Genomic DNA, 20,808 nt, shown 5'->3' with positions numbered 1-20,808 from the left:
TTGCAAACTTACACAAAAAAAAACAAAAAAATAACCCTCAAGACTTAAATTTTCTTCTTGGGCATCATTATTATTTATTTCCAACCAATTTATTTTCCTACTCACACACAGAGAGCGCTCCTTAACTCTAGGATTTGACGTGGTCTCATTTTCGCGATAACTTTTTGTGACCTCATTATTCAGTGATGACCGTTGTGTTTGCTGGTATCTCTCTGTTACGACTATCGTTATTGTGACAGATCTGTAGTGGTAGATTTGTGTGCTTGGCGACTGTGTGGTTGAGCTTGTGGGTGTCTACTAGGGGTTTAATGTTATTTGTCTGTTTTGTGCAAATTCATTCCAGATCAATTTTTTAGTCACTGAAATTATGTACCCAATGACACTCTGTAATTGTTTGGTGTTGATTAATAAAAGACTATGATATCGTTTTTTGTAAAAAAAAAAAAAAAAAAAAAAAAAAAAAACTCCAGGATTTAAAATAAATGGTATATAAAGAGAACGATAGTGCAGTGGTAGACTTGGTTTAGGCCAATTGGCCAAGTCAGAGCGTCTAGACAAATAAACAACATTTGACAGTTATAAATCTCGGTTCTTAGTGAGCGGGATTCTGATTTGACTAAGTTACATTGTCTACAGTATATCACAAAAAATTGATTAAAAAATATTTTAAGGTAAAAAAGTTGGGACTAATTTCTTCCTTGCTTAAAAAATAGCACTGATTACAAATCAACAAAATAAAAAAAATGCAACAAGAATAACAAAGTCTTTCACTATAAAAATTCTAAAAAATAAAAAAAAAAATCACAAAAAATTGAGCAAAATCAAAACCAAGAAATTGGACAAAACCCCCACCTGCCCAGAAAAGAAACCAATCAGGTGATGATCTGGTGCAGCAGAGAGCTTGATATCCTTCTCGTTGACTTTCCCGCCGGAGTCATTGACCAGCACGTCAGCACCAACATTCAGCCTGTGCCTCTTGGTCTTCCAAAACATGATCTTGAACCTCACAGCAGTGGCCAAATCCACCCTGAAATTCACACTCCCATTGGGGTGGACCCCACTGAACACTGCCGTCCAGTTGAGCCACTCTTGGGGGCCCACGACCAAGTTCTTGGTGGCCGTCTTCTTGTGGCCCTGGTAGAACCGGGGCACAGCAGAAGTTGCTACGGGCATGCTGGTGGCATTGGGCAGCAGCCGGAAGGTGAGGTTGGCGGCATCATAATAAACTCCCTTTTCACTGTTGGTGTTTTTGAGCCGGAGGGCGACGAAGAGGGTCGTGTTTTTGGTGTCGTTTAGGGTCCGGTTGAGGGCAGGAAGGTAAAATGAGTGGATGGTGCACTTGGGGTTGGAGGTGCGGAGGCTCAGCCACATGGAGAGGGCTGTGAGGCCGAGGGTGAATATGATGTTGAAGCAGCGCCTGCGGCACCCGGGTGATGGATCCGCCATGTTTGTGGTTGGAGAGAGAAATGGGATGAGGATTATAGTCTTATAGAGAGAGGGAGAGAGAGAAACGATTGGAAAAATGATTATTGATGCTCTTAGTAACTTCACTTGGTGTTTATTTAATCTTTATTAATGTCTTCTTTTTTTTTTGTCGAAATCTTTAATTATTAATGTCTCTTGTCTTTATTTAATCTTTACACAAGTCTTTGGTAGTATTAATCTTTATTAAAGCCAATTGGTCTTTATTTATATTCTCGTAATGTGATGAAATCTGTGATATTCCGATGAATACGCTTTTCTACCAATCTCACTAATTCCATAGCCGAGTAAGACGAGAGCAACAAATATGTATACACAGGGTTTCAATATTAAGGCTCTTGGAGTCTTAACTAAACTACCAGCTAATTGTAGAAACCCTAACGTTCAAAAATCCTTTCTAAGCACAAGAAGCAAAATATGGAAATAAGACGAAGAAAACAAGGATAGAAAATGTCATACGACTCATACCCCTACCCGACCACGAAAATATGGAAATATTTTCCTTTCATGATCGAAGCTAGGATTAACTCAAACATTAATCCAGATGATCCCTAGTTCAATCACCACATGAATATTCCTTTTGTGCATTCGACCCTAACAAACGTCTACATATATGCTTATTACTTGGACATTTGATCTAGAATCCCTATACTCACCTGTCCATTCTGTGCCACCGGAAGGTGTGGTTGACGGCGTCGTATAAAACTCTCTTGTCATTGTTGGTGTTTTTGAGCCGGAGGGTGACGAAGAGGGTGGACCTTTTGGTGTCGACGCTCAGCCACATGAAGAGGGCTATGAGGCCGAGAGTGAATATTAAGCTGAAGCAGCACCTGCATTACCCGGCTGATTGATCCTCCATGTTTGTGGTTAGAGAGAGAGAAATAAAAAGAGGGTTAGAGAGAGAGAGAGAGAGAGAGAGAAATGATTGGAAAAAATATTATTGATACTGGTCACTTCACTAAGTGTTTATGTAATCTTAGGTACTGTTAAAGTCTTTGGTACTGTTTGGTCTTTAATTTAATCTTTATAAAAGTCTTTGGTATTATTTAATCTTTATTAAAGTCACTTGGTCTTTATTTGTATTCTTGTTGCCGGGCATATACTCGCCAATACATTGTATGTTGCTTCCCTGAGTGTACACACTTTTGTGTTAATCTCACGGGACTAGTGCGATAGAATTTATGATATTATAATGTATACACTTTTGTATCAGTCTCACTCTGTCGCATAAACGACTTAATTGAGAGAAACAAATATGTATACATACGGTTTCAAGAGGCACATTATGCCCTACCTTCTTAATCAATTTACGCATGGACTTGAATTCTTGAGTCTTTGATGGTAAAAACTTAGCAATTTCCTTGGAGTTGTGTGTAAGGGTTTTTTGCTTCATTATTTAAAGGGATTAGTCTTCTTCTACCAGACTTCTTGGAACCTTCCTTCAATCCTATTTTTAAATCACTCAAAAACATCCAACTTGTTGAAAATATCAGCATTGTTGACAACGTTGACTGATAATTGAATGCCCACAAATGGATTTTCAACATTACAGACTAATGAAAATATTAGCAGTAGACTTTGGAATTGTAGGAATCACATTTTCAAAGTATATGTTGTAAATTGTGAATGTACAATTAATGGGTTTGATAGGAGATGCTCTATAAATAGAGCGCTCTGTATGCCTGCAATAACATACAGAGAGAAAACAGAAGAAAGAAGGAAAGTTCAATAAGATCATCTATTCCTCCCTCTTTAATTTGCCATCCCCTTGTGTTTTCATTACAGTGTGATATTTTACATCTACTTCGCATCTACCTAAAAGGTTATCTCTCTAACTTTGATATATTTATAACACGTTATCAGCACGAGTCTCTAAATATAACCATGTCTCATTTATATTGACCAAAAGAAATCATTCTCTCATTTTCTCTCCGCCGAACGAAAAAAAATGTTTCCTCTAAGGTTTTTCCTGTTCATCTTCTTCCTTTGCCTCAACTGCGCGGTATACCCTCGCGACGAACTGTTTGCTCCATGCCTGCTCATAGTTCTCCAACTAGCGGTTACATACATCTTTGATTACTTGTTTGGTTTAGATATTGATTACTAACCCAGTATTTATTTATGTTGATTTTACTGCGATCCAAGATGGTGCGGTATCATCGCCTATCTTGGACTGCAAATCTACTTTTACTGTAAATTTCAGGTGGAGCGGTATAATCGCCCACCTTGCTTTGCAAATTTAAATTTACCTGCTGTTTATTTTCATTGCAATTTTAGGTGGAGCAGTATAATCGCCCACCCTGCTCTGCGTATTTCAATTTTCTTCCTACTTGAGTGGTGCGGAATAATCGCTCATTCTATGTTACATTATTTCAATGAGAATAGTGCGGTACAATTGCCCTCCTCATTCACACTTAAAATCTCGAGCCAGAAGTTTCGAGTGTTTATCATTTTGGCCTGAAGATCAAAATGAAAAATTTGTAAGAACCAGAAGTTCTAACATTATATTCCTCCAGGAATACATATTATTGCAAGTTCTTACACATCTCATTTTCTTTTAGAAAAGAAAATGGCGAACTTGGTGAAGCTTGAATATGCTGCCCTGGACATTACCGGGAATAATTACCTTACCTGGGTACTGGATACCAAGATCCATCTGGAAGCAGGGAATCTTGGAGATACCATTAGGGAAGAAAGCAGCTCATCCTCTCAAGATTGGGCAAAGGCCATGATCTTTATTCGCCGCCATCTTGATGAGGCACTAAAGAGCGAGTACTTAACGGTTGAAGATCTGTTAGCTCTCTGGGAGGCCTTGAGAAGCAGATACAATCACCAGACAACGGTGATTCTTCCAAAAGCTCTCTATGAGTGGTCTCACCTGAGAATCCAGGATTTCAAATTAGTGGTAGAGTACAATTATGCGTTGTTCAGGATTACCTCTCAGATGAAACTTTGTGGGGATACCATTACTGAGGAAATGTTGCTGGAAAAGACTTACAGCACATTTCATGCCAATAATGTGCTCCTGCAGCAGCAGTATAGAGCGCGAGGCTACACTGAATACAACCAGCTGATATCTGTTCTCCTGGTAGCTGAACAGAATAATGAGCTCCTGATGAAAAACCATAATTCTCGACCTACTGGATCTGCACCATTCCTAAAAGTGAATGCTGCTTCCCTCGAAGTGAACGCCACATCCTCTGGTGGCGATAATCATAAATGAGGACGTAGCCACAAGCGAGGTCGATGGAATAGGAAAGGCAAAAACCATGGTGGTCAGTTTCACAACCAGGTTCCGAGGCATAATTCAGGCTCGAGTTTTAAAAATGTGAATCATCACAAAGGCAAAGCTCACATGAACAATGCTCCCAGGAACTTTGAAAGAGCCTGCCATAGGTGTGGTGGCAATGGGCATTGGGCGCGAACTTGTCGTACCCCAAAACATCTGGTGGAGTTGTATCAAGCCTCCATCAAGGAGAAGGGTGTCGAGACCAATTTTCTCGACCAGGTTAAACCAATAAATATACCTGATCCAGTGTTTGATTTATCAGGGCAATTGGATACAACTCACCTAGATGTTTCAGACTTCATTATGGAAAGGGGGAATGAAATATACCGGTCCGACTAAATCGTTTATGTTTGATGTACTTTTATTATGCTGAACTTGTTGTCTAAAACTAGTTTTTCATATTCAATAAAAGTGGCATGTAAATTTCCTGTTATAAATTGTTTGTTAATTGTGATTCCATTTACTCAGAAAGCATGGATAAAAACTGTGGTTATTCTCAGAACATGAGAAATGGTAGAGATATTTGTCTTGCAGATAGTGCAACCACACATACAATACTTCGTGATCGAAAGTATTTCTCAGGCTTAATGCTTACAAGAGTAGGGGTAACAACAATATCAAGACCTTCAGATGTAATTGAAGGCTCAGGGAAAGCCCAGATTATGTTACCAAATGGAACAATATTGTCCATACAAAATGCATTGTATGCTACTCGATCTACTCGAAATTTGTTGAGTTTCAAAGACATACGTCTAAATGGATACCACATTGAAACGAAAAGTGCAGAAAATGTGGAGTATTTATGCATTACCTCCAATGATACCCAAAAGCGTATATTGGAGAAGTTGCGTGGTTTTTCGAGTGGATTATATTATACATACATAAGGACAATTGAATCACATACTGTCATGAACCAGAAGTTCATTGATTCAAAGGTTTACATGCTTTGACATGACCGTCTGGGTCATCCAGGATCCACCATGATGCGTAGGATCATTACCAACTCTAATGGACATCCATTATTGAGCAGAAACATTGCTATCTCAAATGATAACCCTTGCAAGGCTTGTTCTCAAGGGAAGTTGGTAATTAGACCATCACAACTAAAGGTTGATGCTGAATCCCCATCATTTCTGCAAAGAATTCAAGGGGATATTTGTGGACCTATTCAACCATCTTGTGGACCATTTCGATATTTTATGGATTTGGTTGATGCATCCACCAGATGGTCACATGTTTGTCTCTTGTCTACTCAGAATGTAGCTTTTGCGAGACTTCTTGCTCAGATAACTAAGTTACGAGCACAGTTCCCAAATTATCCCATTAAGTCAATCCGACTTGATAACGCTGGTGAATTTACATCTCAAACTTTTGATGATTACTGCATGACATTGGGCATTGATGTTGAACACCCTATTCCTTATATCCATACTCAAAATGGTTTAGCAGAAGCATTGATTAAGTGGTTTCAGATAATAGCCCGCACTCTGCATATGAAAACCAAATTGCCAATTTCTACATAGGGACATGCCATCCTACATGCTGCATCATTGGTTCGATTGAGACCTATAACCAACCACCAATACTCCTCAATACAACTTGTGTTTGGACATCAGTCAAACATTTCACATTTACGAGTTTTTGGTTGTGTTGTTTATGTGCCTATTGCACCGCCGCAACGCACTAAAATGGGACCTCAGCGTAGACTGGGAATTTATGTGGGGTTTGATTCACCATCTATCATTAGATATTTGGAACCCCTGACAGGTGATATGTTTACAGCACGTTTTGCTGATTGTCACTTTAATAAGACAGTCTTCCCGTCGTTAGGGGGAGAAAAAACCGTTCCAGAAGAACGAAAAGAGCTGACATGGGTTGTTCCCACCTTGTATCATTTTGATCCTCGAAGCATTCAATGTGAAAATGAAGTAAAAATGATCGTTCATCTTCAAAGCATTGCCAATCAAATGCCAGATGCATTTAATGATGCTATGAAAGTGACAAAATCACATATACCAGTTGTAAATGCACCTGCAAGAATTGATGTCCCTATTGGACAAAATAAAGTGGCAGTGAATGATTCATCTGGTGCACGCCTGAAGCGTGGTAGACCACCAGGTTCAAAAGATTCAGCCCCTCGAAAGAGAAAGACAAGGGCACAGCTGAATCCAAATGAAATCATTCAGGAAGAAAGAATGAATGACAAATCCACAATTCATGATTCTGGACTTCCAGAAAAAGAAAATGTCATTGATGAGACATATGTCCCTAAAGAGACAGAAGTACATGAAAGCAAAGAAATCTCCATAAATTATGCATGTACTAATGAATTGTGGGATCAGAATGAAATAATCATTGACGATATGTTCGCATTCACAGTAGCCACTGAAATCATATTAAGTGATGATATTGAGCCCCGATCTATTGATGAGTGCAAACAGAGACAAGTTTGGCCTAAGTGGAAAGATGCAATCCAGGCAGAATTAAATTCCTTGGAAAGGCGAAGTGTTTTTAGACCAGTAGTCCAAACCCCGCCTGATGTAAACCCCGTGGGTTACAAATGGGTATTCATAAGGAAACGCAATGAGAAAAACGAGATTGCTAGATATAAAGCACGACTCGTTGCACAAGGTTTTTCACAAAGACCTGGAATTGATTATGAGGAGACATACTCTTCTGTAATGGACGCAATTACGTTCCGTTACTTAATAAGTTTAGTGGTTTCAAAAAAACTTGACATGCGACTTATGGATGTCATCACTGTGTATCTATATGGAGAATTAGATACTGACATATACATGAAAGTCCCAGAAGGACTTAAGTTGCCTGAAACAAGTAACAAACCACGAGGTATGCTCTCGATCAAATTAAGGCGATCATTGTATGGGCTGAAACAATCTGGACGAATGTGGTATAATCGTCTCAGTGAGTATTTGATCAGAGAAGGGTATATCAACAATGTCATTTGCCCTTGTGTGTTCATTAAGAAATCCAACTCTGGATTTGCTATAGTGGCAGTATATGTCGATGATATGAACCTAGTTGGAACTCCTGAAGAGTTACATAAAACTGATGAATATCTGAAAAGCGAATTTGAAATGAAAGACCTTGGAAAAACAAAATATTGTCTCGGCCTGCAGATCGAGCATTGTGCTAGTGGAATTTTGGTCCACCAATCAGCTTACATGGAAAAAATTCTGAAGCGATTTGGCATGGATAAGGCTTATCCACTCAGCACACCAATGGTCGTTCGTTCTCTGTACATTAAGAAAGATCTATTCCGTCCAAAAGAAGATGATGAAATAATCCTTGGTCCAAAAGTACCATATCTGAGTGCAATAGGTGCTTTGTTGTATTTAGCACAATGTACTAGACCAGATATAGCTTCTTCAATTAACTTGTTAGCCAGGTATAGCTTTGCTCCAACAATTCGTCATTGGAAGGGTGTCAAAGATGTATTGCGATACCTTCGTGGGACAACAGACATGTGTCTCTTCTACTCAAAGAACTCCACAAATGACCACTCCTTGTTGGATATGCAGATGTTTGTTTCCTCTCTGATCCGCATAAAGCCCGCTCACAGACTGGATATGTGTTCAAGAATGGAGATACAGCAATCTCATGGCGCTCAACAAAGCAAACCTTAGTTGCTACATCTTCAAATCATTCAGAAATACTTGCTTTACATGAAGCAAGTCGTGAATGTTCTTGGTTAAGATCAATGATCCATCATATTCGGAATTATTCGGAATTCATGTGGTCTAACTTCGAAGACAGATAATCCAACTATCATTCATGAAGATAATGCAGCTTGTGTTGCCCAAATGAAGGAAGGATTCATCAAAGGCGATAAAACTAAACACATATCTCCAAAGTTTTTCAGCGCACATGAGCTTCAGAAGGCTAAAGTTATTGAAGTCAGACAAATCCGTTCTAATGAAAATATGGCAGACTTATTCACCAAGTCTCTACCAAAGTGCCCGTTTCAGAAGTTAGTGCAAAGTATCGGATTACGTCGACTTACCAAACAACTAAGTTTGGAAAATGCGGAATCAGGGGGAGATACATCTCAGGGGGAGCATCCATGATACATGCTTGTTGTACTCTTTTTCCTTCTATTAGGATTTTTCCCACTGGGTTTTTCCTATCAAGGTTTTAACGAGGCAACATAAGCATACTTAACACTATATCAACAATCCAGGTAAAGTTGTACTATTTTTCCTTCGCAATGGTTTTTTCCCACTGAGTTTTTCCAAGCAAGGTTTTAATGAGGTAACTAATGTTGATATGTGGGCATCCAAGGGGAAGTGTTGAAAATATCAGCATTGTTGACAACATTGGCTGATAATTGAATGCCCACAAATGGATTTTCAACATTACAGACTAATGAAAATATTGGCAGTAGACTTTGGAATTGTAGGAATCACATTTTCAAAGTATATGTTGTAAATTGTGAATGTATAATAAATGGGTTTGATCGGAGCTGCTCTATAAATAGAGCGCTCCGTATGCCTGCAATAACATACAGAGAGAAAACAGAAGAAAGAAGGAAAGTTCAATAAGATCATTTATTCCTCCCTCTTTAATTTGTCATCCCCTTGTGTTTTCATTATAGTGTGATATTTTACATCTGCTTCGCATCTACCTAAAAGGTTATCTCTCTAACTTTGATATATTTATAACACAACTACATTTTTTATATTTTATATGAAACTTCAATAAAGTGATAATTAAATCATGGATAACTTAGGGTAAATGTTTGGTATTATATTTGAATACAGTTTTTTTTTAACTCAAAAACACTTTTTTTAAGTTTTAAGCTTTAAAAACTTATTTGGTATGACTATTTTAAAAAATTGAACTCAAACTTAACTTAAAAAAACTGCATATTCTCTAAAAACATCAAAAATGAGATTTTTAGGGTCTTTTAAACTTAAAACTCATTTATTTATTTTCTCTCACCTCCCTTCTTATTTTGAATCTCTGTCTCTTTTCTTCTTTCTTTCTCTTTCCCTCTCCTCTAATCCGCTCTTTTCACTCTCTCTCTCACTCGTCCACTTTATCTCATCTGACCCTTTTTCTTCTCTCTCTCTTTGATTTATTTCTCCGGTTTAAGTTTTAAGATTTAAAATTTTTTAAATCTCATACCAAACAAGTTGTTTGGTCTTAAAAAAAATTCAAGATATGATTCTGAGATATGTTTTGAGAAATAATGAATTTTTTTAAATAGAATACCAAACCGGCCCTGATATTTTGCATCCTCAAGTTTTTTGTGTAATTGTAACCTCAATCCCTTACACAAACTATTATTGTAGTTGTAATTTCATATATCCATTAGTTAAATTGTCAATTTGACTGTTAACTAATGGTATGCCTCATATTTTTGCTAATGTGCTAGTCAAATTTTTCCATGTGGACAAACGGCGAGATCACCGGCGTTGGAAACGAGATATTTCCATGGTTTAGTACCGCCTTCTATAGTGGTCGATTGGGGCGAAACTTGGGTGGGTTATGCTTGGCTTGAAGAGAGTTGAACCTAAGTGGTGGCATCGCCTTAAACTGTCGTAATCAGCCTAAAAATTGGTCAAAAAAATGCCCAAAAGACTGGGTCATAGACCGTGTCAACTTGAAACTTCTCTTCCTCTACAGTACAGAAGGCCAACTTCATTGTTGTGATCCAGAACGGGAAGATAGCGGAACAGGGTTCACATAAACGAATTGGTTTCGTTAGGGTGCAATGGAGCATACTACAATCTGATAAAACTACAAACTGGAAGCTCACCTCCAAGGTGAACCAGAGAAATGCTAACAAAGTATTTGAGCATGTTGCATTGTGATATGTAGATTGCCTTTGTATAGTTACCTCAAATTTTATTAAATATGAGAAGGAATTTGAATGTAGGTTGTACTTTTACATAGCATATGAAGATAATATTATACACATAGGCTTGATATAAGAAATCCCATTGCAATTTGTATCCGTGTTATGAGAAATTATTTTAAACTCAAATCCGGCCCATTAACTTATCGTGTCAAAATAGATAAACTCAAACTCATTTACAAATTTAAAGTGTCGTGTCATGCTTACTCACTTTTCTCTCTCTCGTCAAGTCAACTAATCAACAAAATAATATCGAGTTTTGTATAAATAAAAATAAAAATCTTCTAAAACTACAAAAACTTCAAGTGTAACACATTACATAACCAAATCTCCAAACATATCATATGTCACTATCGTGTGAAACCGTGTCAACTTATTATGAACTCGACTCTGTAAGGTTTAACCCAAAACCATTTTCCGGGTATATTTGCATCATATAATTTAATGAACTCATCATATATAATTTTGCCAGGTCTACGAACAAGCACATAAATTCATGGTCAAATACCACTAATGTTCATAGTACTATTTTAAGTAAAGTAGTGTTACACTTATCATTTGCTTGCACCATCACTTGTATTATCTTTCTATTAAAAGTAAAGTCTACCAACGCATATTGATCTCATCTCTATTATTTATTTTTCTTCCTGAGCTTCATTATTATTTATTTCCAACCCATTTATTTACCCACTCACACACACACACACACACACAACTCCTTAACTCCAGGTTTTTAAAATAAATGGTATATAAATAGAAACATATTCGACAGTGCTGTGGACTTGGGTTGGACCAATTGACCAGGTCAGTGCGTTTGGAAAAATAAACAACATTGCGGTGTTACAAATCTCGGTCCTTGGGTGAGCCGGATTGTGAATTGACTAATATTACATTGTCTACAGTCGATCACCAAAAATTGAATAGAAAATATTTTTGGTACAAAAAGCTGGGACTAATATCTTCCTTCCTAATTTAAAAAATAGCACTGAATGCAAATCAACAAAATAAAAATAAATCACAAAAATTTGAGCAATCAATTTACGCATGGACTTGTATTCTTGAGTCGTTGATGGTAAAAACTTAGCAATTTCCTTGGAGTTGTGTGTAAGGGTTTTTTGCTTCATTATTTAAAGGGATTAGTCTTCTTCTACCAGACTTCTTGGAAGCTTCCTTCAATCCTATTTTTAAAAGGAAAACTAATTAAAAGGGCTTGAAAACTTTGAGTTTTAATGATAAGAACAAAATAAAGGGTAAAGTGAATAGTACCAGGATTGACTTTTTAGTGTAAAAATGTGGTTTTTCGTTAAAGTGAACAGTACCCGGTGCTTTTCGTTAAAGTTCCCATTTTTAAATCACTCAAAAACATCCAACTACATTTTTTATATTTTATATGAAACTTCAATAATGTGATAATTAAATCTTGGATAACTTAGGGTAAATGTTTGGTATTATATTTGAATACAGTTTTTTTTAACTCAAAAACACTTTTTTAAGTTTTAAGTTTTAAAAACTTATTTGGTATGACTATTTTAAAAAATGGAACTCAAACTTAACTTAAAAAAATGTATATTCTCTAAAAACATCAAAAATGAGATTTTTAGGGTTTTTTAAACTTAAAACTCACTTATTTATTTTCTCTCACCTCCCTTCTTATTTTGAATCTCTCTCTCTTTTCGTCCTTCTTTCTCTTTCCCTCTCCTCTAATCCGCTCTTTTCACTCTCTCTCTCTCACTCGTCCACTTTATCTCATCTGACCCTCTTTCTTCTCTCTCTCTCTTTGATTTATTTCTCCGGTTTAAGTTTTAAGATTTAAAATTTTTTAAATCTCATACCAAACAAGTTGTTTGGTCTTAAAAAAAATTCAAGATATGTTTCTGATATATGTTTTGAGAAATAATGAATTTTTTTAAATAGAATACCAAACTGGCCCTGACATTTTGCATCCTCAAGTTTTTTTGTGTAATTGTAACCTCAATCCCTTACACAAACTATTATTGTAGTTGTAATTTCATATATCCATTAGTTAAATTGTCAATTTGACTGTTAACTAATGGTATGCCTACTGCGGATCTCATATTTTTGCTAATGTGCTTGTCAAATTTTTCCATGTGGACAAACGGCGAGATCACCGGCGTTGGAAACGAGAGATTTTCATGGCTTAGTACCGCCTTCTATAGTGGTCGATCGGGGCGAAACTTGGGTGGGTTATGCTTGGCGTGAAGAGAGTTGAACCTAAGTGGTGCATAGCCTTAAACTGCCGGAATCGGCCTAAAACTTGGTCGAAAAAAAATGGCCAAAAGACCGCGTCATAGACCGTGTCGAACTGAAACTTCTCTCCCTCTACAGTACAGAAGGCCAACTTCATTGTTGTGATCCAAAACGGGAAGGTAGCGGTACAGGGTTCACATAAATGAATTGGTTTCGTTAGGGTGCAATGGAGTGTACTACAATCTTATAAAACTACAAACTGGAAGCTCACCTCCAAGGTGAACCAGAGAAATGCTAACAAAGTATTTGAGCATGTTGCATTGTGATATGTAGATTGCCTTTGTATAGTTACCTCAAATTTTATTAAATATGAGAAGGAATTTGAACGTAGGTTGTACTTTTACATAGCATAAGAAGATAATATTATACACATAGGCTTGATATAAGAAATCCCATTGCAATTTGTATCCGTGTTATGAGAAATTATTTTAAACTCAAACCCGACCTATTAACTTATCATGTCAAAATAAATAAACTCAAACTCATTTACAAATTTAAAGTGTCGTATCATGCTTACCCACTTTTTTCTCCCTCGTCAAGTCAACTAATCAACAAAATAATATCAAGTTTTGTATAAATAAAAATAAAAATCATTAAAACTACAAAAACTTCAAGTGTAACACATTACATAACCAAATCTCCAAACATATCATATGTCACTATCGTGCGAAACCGTGTCAACTCATTACGAACTCGACTCTGGAAGGTTTAACCCAAAACCATTTTCCGGGTATATTTGCATCATATAATTTAATTAACTCATCGTATATAATTTTGCAGGTCTACTAACAAGCACATCAATTCATGGTCAAATACCAACCTAATGTTCATAGTACTATTTTAAGTAAAGTAGTGTTACACTTATCATTTGCTTGCACCATCACTTGTATTATCTCTCTAATAAAAGTAAGGTCTACCAACCAGTGGCGAAGCTACATAGGGGCGAGGGGTGGCTGTTGCCCCTCCGCTCGCCGGAAAACAAGCCTAGGAGCGCCTCTTTGGTTCGGTCGGAAACTGGAAAGTATGGTGGTTTTTTGGCGTTTGTTGCTGTGCAACGCCCCTTCGTGCTGCAGGATTTGATTTTATATAAAAATAACTTATTAACTAAAACGACACAGTTTTACAGCTTCATTAAAAAACAATAATAAAATATTGTGTGGACCCCTGGTTCCCATTAGCCATCACCCCTTTCAATTTCCCATCTCTCACTCACACTTTACCAAACAAAACAAATCCCGCAATTCCTAGCTTCCATTTCAATCACCAACCGTCACGCCATCCTTCCCAATTTTATGTAAATTTTTTATTTTCTAAATTTATATATTATTTCAAACCCTAATTAATTATTCAATACAATTTTTTCTTTAATTAGTATAGAATCATATGATAATACATTAATATGGTTATTGATTATTGATATGAATTCTATGATTATTGATCGCGAAGCAATTCATAGACACTCTTCAAAATGATTATTAACCTAAAGACCACATCATTGCCAAGAAAAGCTAGCAACAATGTTTTATTACGGTCAGGATCAATGGTTAAATGATAATATGATTGTTTACATTGAGATACATGTATTTGCTTTTATTGACAATAATCTATTATGCACGTTTTTATGACATGAAACCTCGTTAGCAACAATTGTAATTTGGTTGTTGCCCTTTTTTTTTTTTTTTTTTTTTTAACTTTGCACTTTTTAAGTTCGCCCCTCCCCTCGGCAATTCCAGGCTTCAGCACTACTACCAACACATATTGATCTCATCTCTATTATTTATTTTTCTTCCTGAGCTTCATTATTATTTATTTCCAACCCATTTATTTACCCACTCACACACACAACTCCTTAACTCCAGGTTTTTAGAATAAATGGTATATAAATAGAAACATATTCGACAGTGCTGTGGACTTGGGTTGGACCAATTGACCAGGTCAGTGCGTTTGGAAAAATAAACAACATTGCGGTGTTATAAATCTCGGTCCTTGAGTGAGCAGGATTGTGAATTGACTAATATTACATTGTCTACTGTCGATCACCAAAAATTGAATAGAAAATATTTTTGGTACAAAAAGCTGGGACTAATATCTTCCTTCCTTATTTAAAAAATAGCACTGAATGCAAATCAACAAAATAAAAATAAATCACAAAAATTTGAGCAAAATCAAAACCAGGAAATTGGACAAAACCCCCACCTGCCCAGAAAAGAAACCAATCAGGTGATGGTCTGGTGCAGCAGAGAGCTTGATATCCTTCTCGCTGACTTTCCCACCGGAGTCATTGACCAGCACGTCAGCCCCAACATTCAGCCTGTGCCTCTTGGTCTTCCAAAATATGATCTTGAACCTCACAGCAGTGGCCAAATCCACCCTGAAACTCACACTCCCATTGGGATGGACCCCACTGGACACCGCCGTCCAGTTGAGCCCCTCTTGGGGGCCCACGATCACCTTCTTGGTGGCCGTCTTCTTGCGGCCCTGGTAGAACCGGGGCACAGCAGAAGTTGCTACGGGCATGCTGGTGGCATTGGGCAGCAGCCGGAAGGTGAGGTTGACGGCGTCATAGTAAACTCCCTTGTCACTGTTGGTGTTTTTGAGCCGGAGAGCGACGAAGAGGGTGGTGTTTTTGGTGTCGTTTAGTGTCCGATTGAGGGCAGGAAGGTAAAATGAGTGGATGGTGCACTTGGGGTTGGAGGTGCGCAGGCTCAGCCACATGGAGAGGGCTGTGAGGCCGAGGGTGAATATGAAGCTGAAGCAGCAGCCGCAGAACCCGCCTGATGGATCCGCCATGTTTGTTGTTAGAGAGAGAAATGCGAAGAGGGTTATGAGAGGAAGAGTGGGAGAGAGAGAAAGGATTGGAAAAACTATTATTGATACTCTTGGTAACTTCACTTGGTGTTGATTTTGGTCTTCATCAAAGTCTTTGGTCTTTATTTAATCTTTACAAAGTCTTTGGCACTATTCGTGTTTATTTACAGAACTTTAACGAAAATTTCCGGTAATTTTCATTTTAATAAAAAATTATATTTTTACATTAAAAAGTCAATCCTGGTACTATTTACTTTACCTTTTATTTTGTCTTTATCATTAAACTCAAAGTTTTCAAGCTATTTTCATTAGTTTTCCTTTATTTATGTTCTCCTAGTGTGGTGATATTATGATGTATACGCTCTTGTAACAATCTCACTTGTCGCATGGTCGAGTATTACGCAGAGAAACAAATATGCATACACAACGTTTCAATAAGGCTCTTGGAGTCTTAACTAAGGAAAAATTAGTATCCGATCTTCACTTACTAATGTTCATTGACTGAAACCTTATTAGTTTTCAGATTTTGATCAAAGTCCCTAGGATTAATGCAATAATGAATTTACATGTCAGTTACATAATTTTTAAAATAAAAATGAATAATTGATTTAGGATTTTATTACTTACATCTTTATTAAATTCCTAACTAATTTTCAATTCAAAACATTTCTAAAAAAAAATTAAAAAATTAAAAAAAAGTTTGTACCCCTGAATTTTTTATAAAAAGGTTTTGAAACTTTTAATCTTATATGTACCCATTCATGTAATTTTTCAATTTTTTAATCTTAAAATGTATCCATTCTTAAATATACCAATTTGTTGTATGTAAAATGTACCATTTTATTTATATAAAATCTTTTCAATTTTTTTTAATCCATTTTTAAACTTATATGGGTACATTTTTTTTTTTCTTGATTTGAGAATGTATCCATGTCAAGTTTAACCGAAGAAATTTACAAATATTATTAAGCCTAATATCTACTATTTTTTGTGTGGCTTTGAAGAATGTACCCATATTTTGGTACAATAATTTTTTTTGTTAATTTTGATGAATGTAGGCATGTTTATATACATACATATATATATGCACACAATATATTGGAGAGTTATTTTATATTTTAATATTTTTAATCCCACAAATTATAGTTTTTATATGCACACAATACATACATATATATGCACACTGATTGTATTTATCTAAGAGCATTTGTGAGGGAGAGAATGTGAGAACTTTGCTCTAGATAGGAGAGGCTTTGGGTTTGTGAGGGTGAGGAGGCCCTTTTATAGAATAAGGGCTCCTCCCCTAATTACATATTTGCCCCTTTATTACATAATTACATTTAAGTCCTCCGAGTATTTATACGAAATCTAAATACGAAGCCATAAATATGGTATAAACAATTTATTTATTTATTTAAAATCTCATTAATACAAACAACTATAAATTTTAATTTTTAATTTAAAAAATATCGTAACCTACAAATAAATACATTATCATATTAATTTCAGAGACTTCGATAAAAAATTGAAAGCAAACAAGGTTTTAGTAAAAAAATATTGATATTTAAGAACCGCATCCGAAGTGTCCCCTTAACTAAACTACTTGTCATCCTAATTGTAGAAACCCTAAAGTTCAAATAAGCAAAAGAAGCGAATGCGGAAATAGGACGAAGAATGATGTCATACCCATACCCGACCACGAAATTGGCGTGAGATCTACATCACGGTCGAAGCCAGGATTGATGCAAACATTAATCCAGATAACCCATAGTTCAATCACCACATGAATATTCCTTTTGTACATTCGACCCTAACAAATGTCTACATATATGCTTATTACGTAACCGAGCGCAATGATATTCTAGAATTCATATAGCCGACCCCACTTAATGGGAAAATGTTTTGTTGTTGTTGTATCTTTCCTAGAACTTGTATAACATATTAGGACGATCTTATATGAAATAACAACCAAAAACCTCCAGATTTCCAATGAGCTAAGAGGAAGAGAGGATAAATTCTTGTAAAGACTAGCAAGGTGTGAGTCGCGTGCTGAACATTTTTTGTGAAGCTTCTCTAAGATTTCACATGGACCGTCTAATTGGTTGGAGACTTAAAGCATAGACTTTAGTTTCTACCAAGAGAATCCAGATGAGTAGTGACTAATAGAATCTTGAATGACCAATATTGAAAAACGCACTAAATACTGAAAAATACTGAATTTATTTATTCGAAAAGCAAATAAATATATAAAGGGCTGGTGTCTTTCACAGTAAGGGTTACCTTTTTTCCCCGACTACATTATCAGCATAACTGAGTTACTATTAAAAGATCAAACCTTTGATGACAAGCTTGCTTCAGCCTCTTTCTGACCTTTTTCCTCCTCAAACTTGTTTATAGCCACTTGTAATTCATCGGTGCCTCCAACAGCTCTCATGGTGTAGAAATATACTCCAAAAACAAAAGCTGAAAGTCCCCCAGCAACTATAGCATTCTTTGTTTTAGGTGCAAGGCTCCTAAATCCTGACATCCCAGCCATCTAATAGCAAAACTCTACAGCAAGTTCAGCTTTATGCTTCCAATCTGCAAATCCGAAAAGAAAAAGAAAAGAATAAACTACAGCAAGTTCAGCTTTATGCTGCCAATCTGCAAATCCCTAATTAGAAAGTTCAGGCTAAAGAAGACACCATAGCGTAGTGCTCTCTCTTCTTTTTCGGTTTTGTATGGAAAGATGATTCCGCCAAGCAATTTAAAGGGCAGAGAAAATATATGTACATCAAATATCAAACAGTAGGGGAACATTAAAACAGGAGCCAAAATTTTTCCCTTATAACCAATTGCTAATTAGGGATCCAAAACGATAAATTAAGATTAAGGGGGTGCAAAATCAATATCAAGCACACTGAAAATACATTTTCGAATGACTAATACAAGGAAAATGTAATTTACAGCCAAACTTTGCATTACTTCAATATTTACAAGGTGAGTTAATTTCAAGGAAAAAACATAATAAAGGATCTAATGGATATGTAATGCACTTTCCCGGCCTATGTTAGATAGTCAATGTAATATTTGCAAATTGAGTTTTACATTCAAAACAAACTATAATGAGGCATAAGATTGATGCAGGAGAGTAATCTTTGAAAAGTGATTTTATGAACACAATGCTCAATAGTCCAAAAACCCTTTTCCACTACATACACAAGTTCCCAAAAGACGGGATAGAGTAGTGAAAAAACTTTTGAAGTATCCTTTAGCTCAAGAAGTTAAACAACTTTCAACCAAGACTTCCACAGTTTTCCAACGCTTCAGGAAACTGGTTGGAGAAGGGCTGGACCTCTCTTGGTTGACTGAAGGCCCTACTTCTCTTCCCCAAGATCATGGACTCTGATCATGGAGGGTAATAGGCAACCGCAAAGTCACTAAATGAATTCCCGAAAAAATGTTTAACTTTCTATACCACTAGAAAAAGAGGCTGCAGGGAAGGATGAACAACCATTTAACTGCCCCAAAGGCTTCTATGGCCTTCTTGCCGTGCTTACTTAGCACTTGCTATAAGGAACAAAGAATAGATAAGGTCGACAACATAACGATCAACTCCTACCCTACTAATCTACTGTATAGTAGGGTATAGTAGGCGAGTGAGTTAGCATCTTACTTGAATTAAGAAAGACAGACTCTTTGGCAAAGACGTGTTAAAAAAAAAACCTGGGATTATAGAATGATAATCTGTCACTCTTGGACAGAGGTGCAAAAGCTCTCATGAGGGAAATCTCCTATTTTATCTATTGATGAGACAAAATGAACGCAAGTAGGCAAACAGCAGGGAGTTGTCCCAGTGAAAGTCATGTCACTTCCTCCTCCACTAATAATAACGTTCTTTTGAAGCTTTAGACCACATAACGAAGCATGGAATCTAGCTTAACTATTAGTTTTCATGCTGTAGCAGGTAAAATTCATACCAAAACTTAAAAACACACAAAATATAGCCTTGTCAATATCAACTAGACTTTCTCTACCGGAGTCCGTTATTGCATTTACAGTGTTTAAGAACAGTATATGGTATCCTTATAGCATAAGCTTAATCAAGATTGAAACTTTGCATGGATATGACTACCACTACTCCGTTTCTTTCAGTTTGTACAAGCTCAAGGATGGTAGTTCGCGAAAAAAACTATCAAGAACACCTAAACTTTCAAACTCCACAACCTTCTTGCGATTTCCCAACTTGGATTTTAGTGTAAACAATAACACCTAAAGGCATTCTTATTTACAAAACGAAAAGGAACACCTAAATTTTCAAATTCTACTACCTTGTTGCAATTTTCCTGACTCTGGTTTTTTGTGAAAAGAGTAAATGGATTTTTTTTATTTATATAACAAGAAAAAGAACACCTACCTTTCATCTGCAGGAACAACTTTAACCTTAAACCCTGTATGAGTTTCTAATCTATAAAATCCAGTTTGAAGAACAATTCAATCCCAACTTCTATAAATTCCCAATAATCTAAAGGTTAATGACAACACCAAGAATTCAACTTGCCCCTGATTACATTAACTTTCGGTAAAAAGCAATCAAATTTTGGGATTCAGGATTCGAACCTCCATGCCAACGTTCCAAATTTTCAAACAAACAGGGCAAATATTTCTAACAATATTGATCACCATTTTCAACATGATTCAAACCCAAAATTTGAAATCAACACAAATAGAGAGAGAGAGAGAGAGAGAGAGAGAGAGAGAGAGAGAGTACCTGAAGGTAAAATCGACCGAGATGGAGAGAGAGGTAATCAGAGAGTCTATCTACCGTGTTCTTGTTTTAGGCTGTTTCGTTAGGGCAGTATGGTATTTCCATTCCGAATTTGGGCTTTTGATCTTCCATTCCTATTTCGGCCCGTTTCAGTTCCTTAAGAGCAACTCCACCCTTGTGGATTGCTTAGGGGACAGGCGAGAGAAGAAGGGCCCGAGGCCCTATGGATTTACTCTAGCGTGAAGGAGCCCGAGCAGAGGTGGAGGCCTGAGCTCCGGGCCTATTAAGAGTTGACAGCCCGAGTTGCGAGCCTTTTTTTAATTTTTTTTCTAT

The 20,808-nt window shown here is 36.6% G+C and overlaps 3 protein-coding genes across 3 annotated transcripts; 1 reads left to right on the top strand and 2 right to left on the bottom strand.

Moving 5' to 3' along the window:
- Positions 1-664: 664 nt before the first annotated feature.
- On the bottom strand, positions 665-2,429 carry LOC103429282 (protein NDR1-like). The gene is made up of 2 exons (XM_008367426.4): positions 2,139-2,429; positions 665-1,417 (listed from the first exon to the last, which is right to left on the bottom strand). The coding sequence occupies exons 1-2, from the start codon at positions 2,264-2,266 to the stop codon at positions 802-804; spliced, it is 744 nt and encodes a 247-aa protein (XP_008365648.4). The 5' UTR covers positions 2,267-2,429; the 3' UTR covers positions 665-801.
- A 1,622-nt stretch (positions 2,430-4,051) lies between these two features.
- LOC139194783 (uncharacterized) lies at positions 4,052-4,705 on the top strand. Its single transcript, XM_070819698.1, has one exon. It carries the CDS (start codon positions 4,052-4,054, stop codon positions 4,703-4,705), a length of 654 nt encoding a protein of 217 aa, XP_070675799.1.
- Positions 4,706-14,997: 10,292 nt separating this feature from the next.
- LOC103407964 (protein NDR1) lies at positions 14,998-20,593 on the bottom strand. Its single transcript, XM_029100187.2, has 2 exons — positions 20,479-20,593; positions 14,998-18,308 (listed from the first exon to the last, which is right to left on the bottom strand). The coding sequence occupies exon 2, from the start codon at positions 15,708-15,710 to the stop codon at positions 15,066-15,068; it is 645 nt and encodes a 214-aa protein (XP_028956020.2). The 5' UTR covers positions 15,711-18,308; positions 20,479-20,593; the 3' UTR covers positions 14,998-15,065.
- Positions 20,594-20,808: the final 215 nt, after the last annotated feature.

Source organism: Malus domestica, chromosome 03, assembly GCF_042453785.1.
Source record: "Malus domestica chromosome 03, GDT2T_hap1".
NCBI lineage: Eukaryota > Viridiplantae > Streptophyta > Magnoliopsida > Rosales > Rosaceae > Malus > Malus domestica.
Note: the sequence above shows the minus strand (reverse complement) of the source record. Positions and strands in the feature narration are given on the sequence as shown.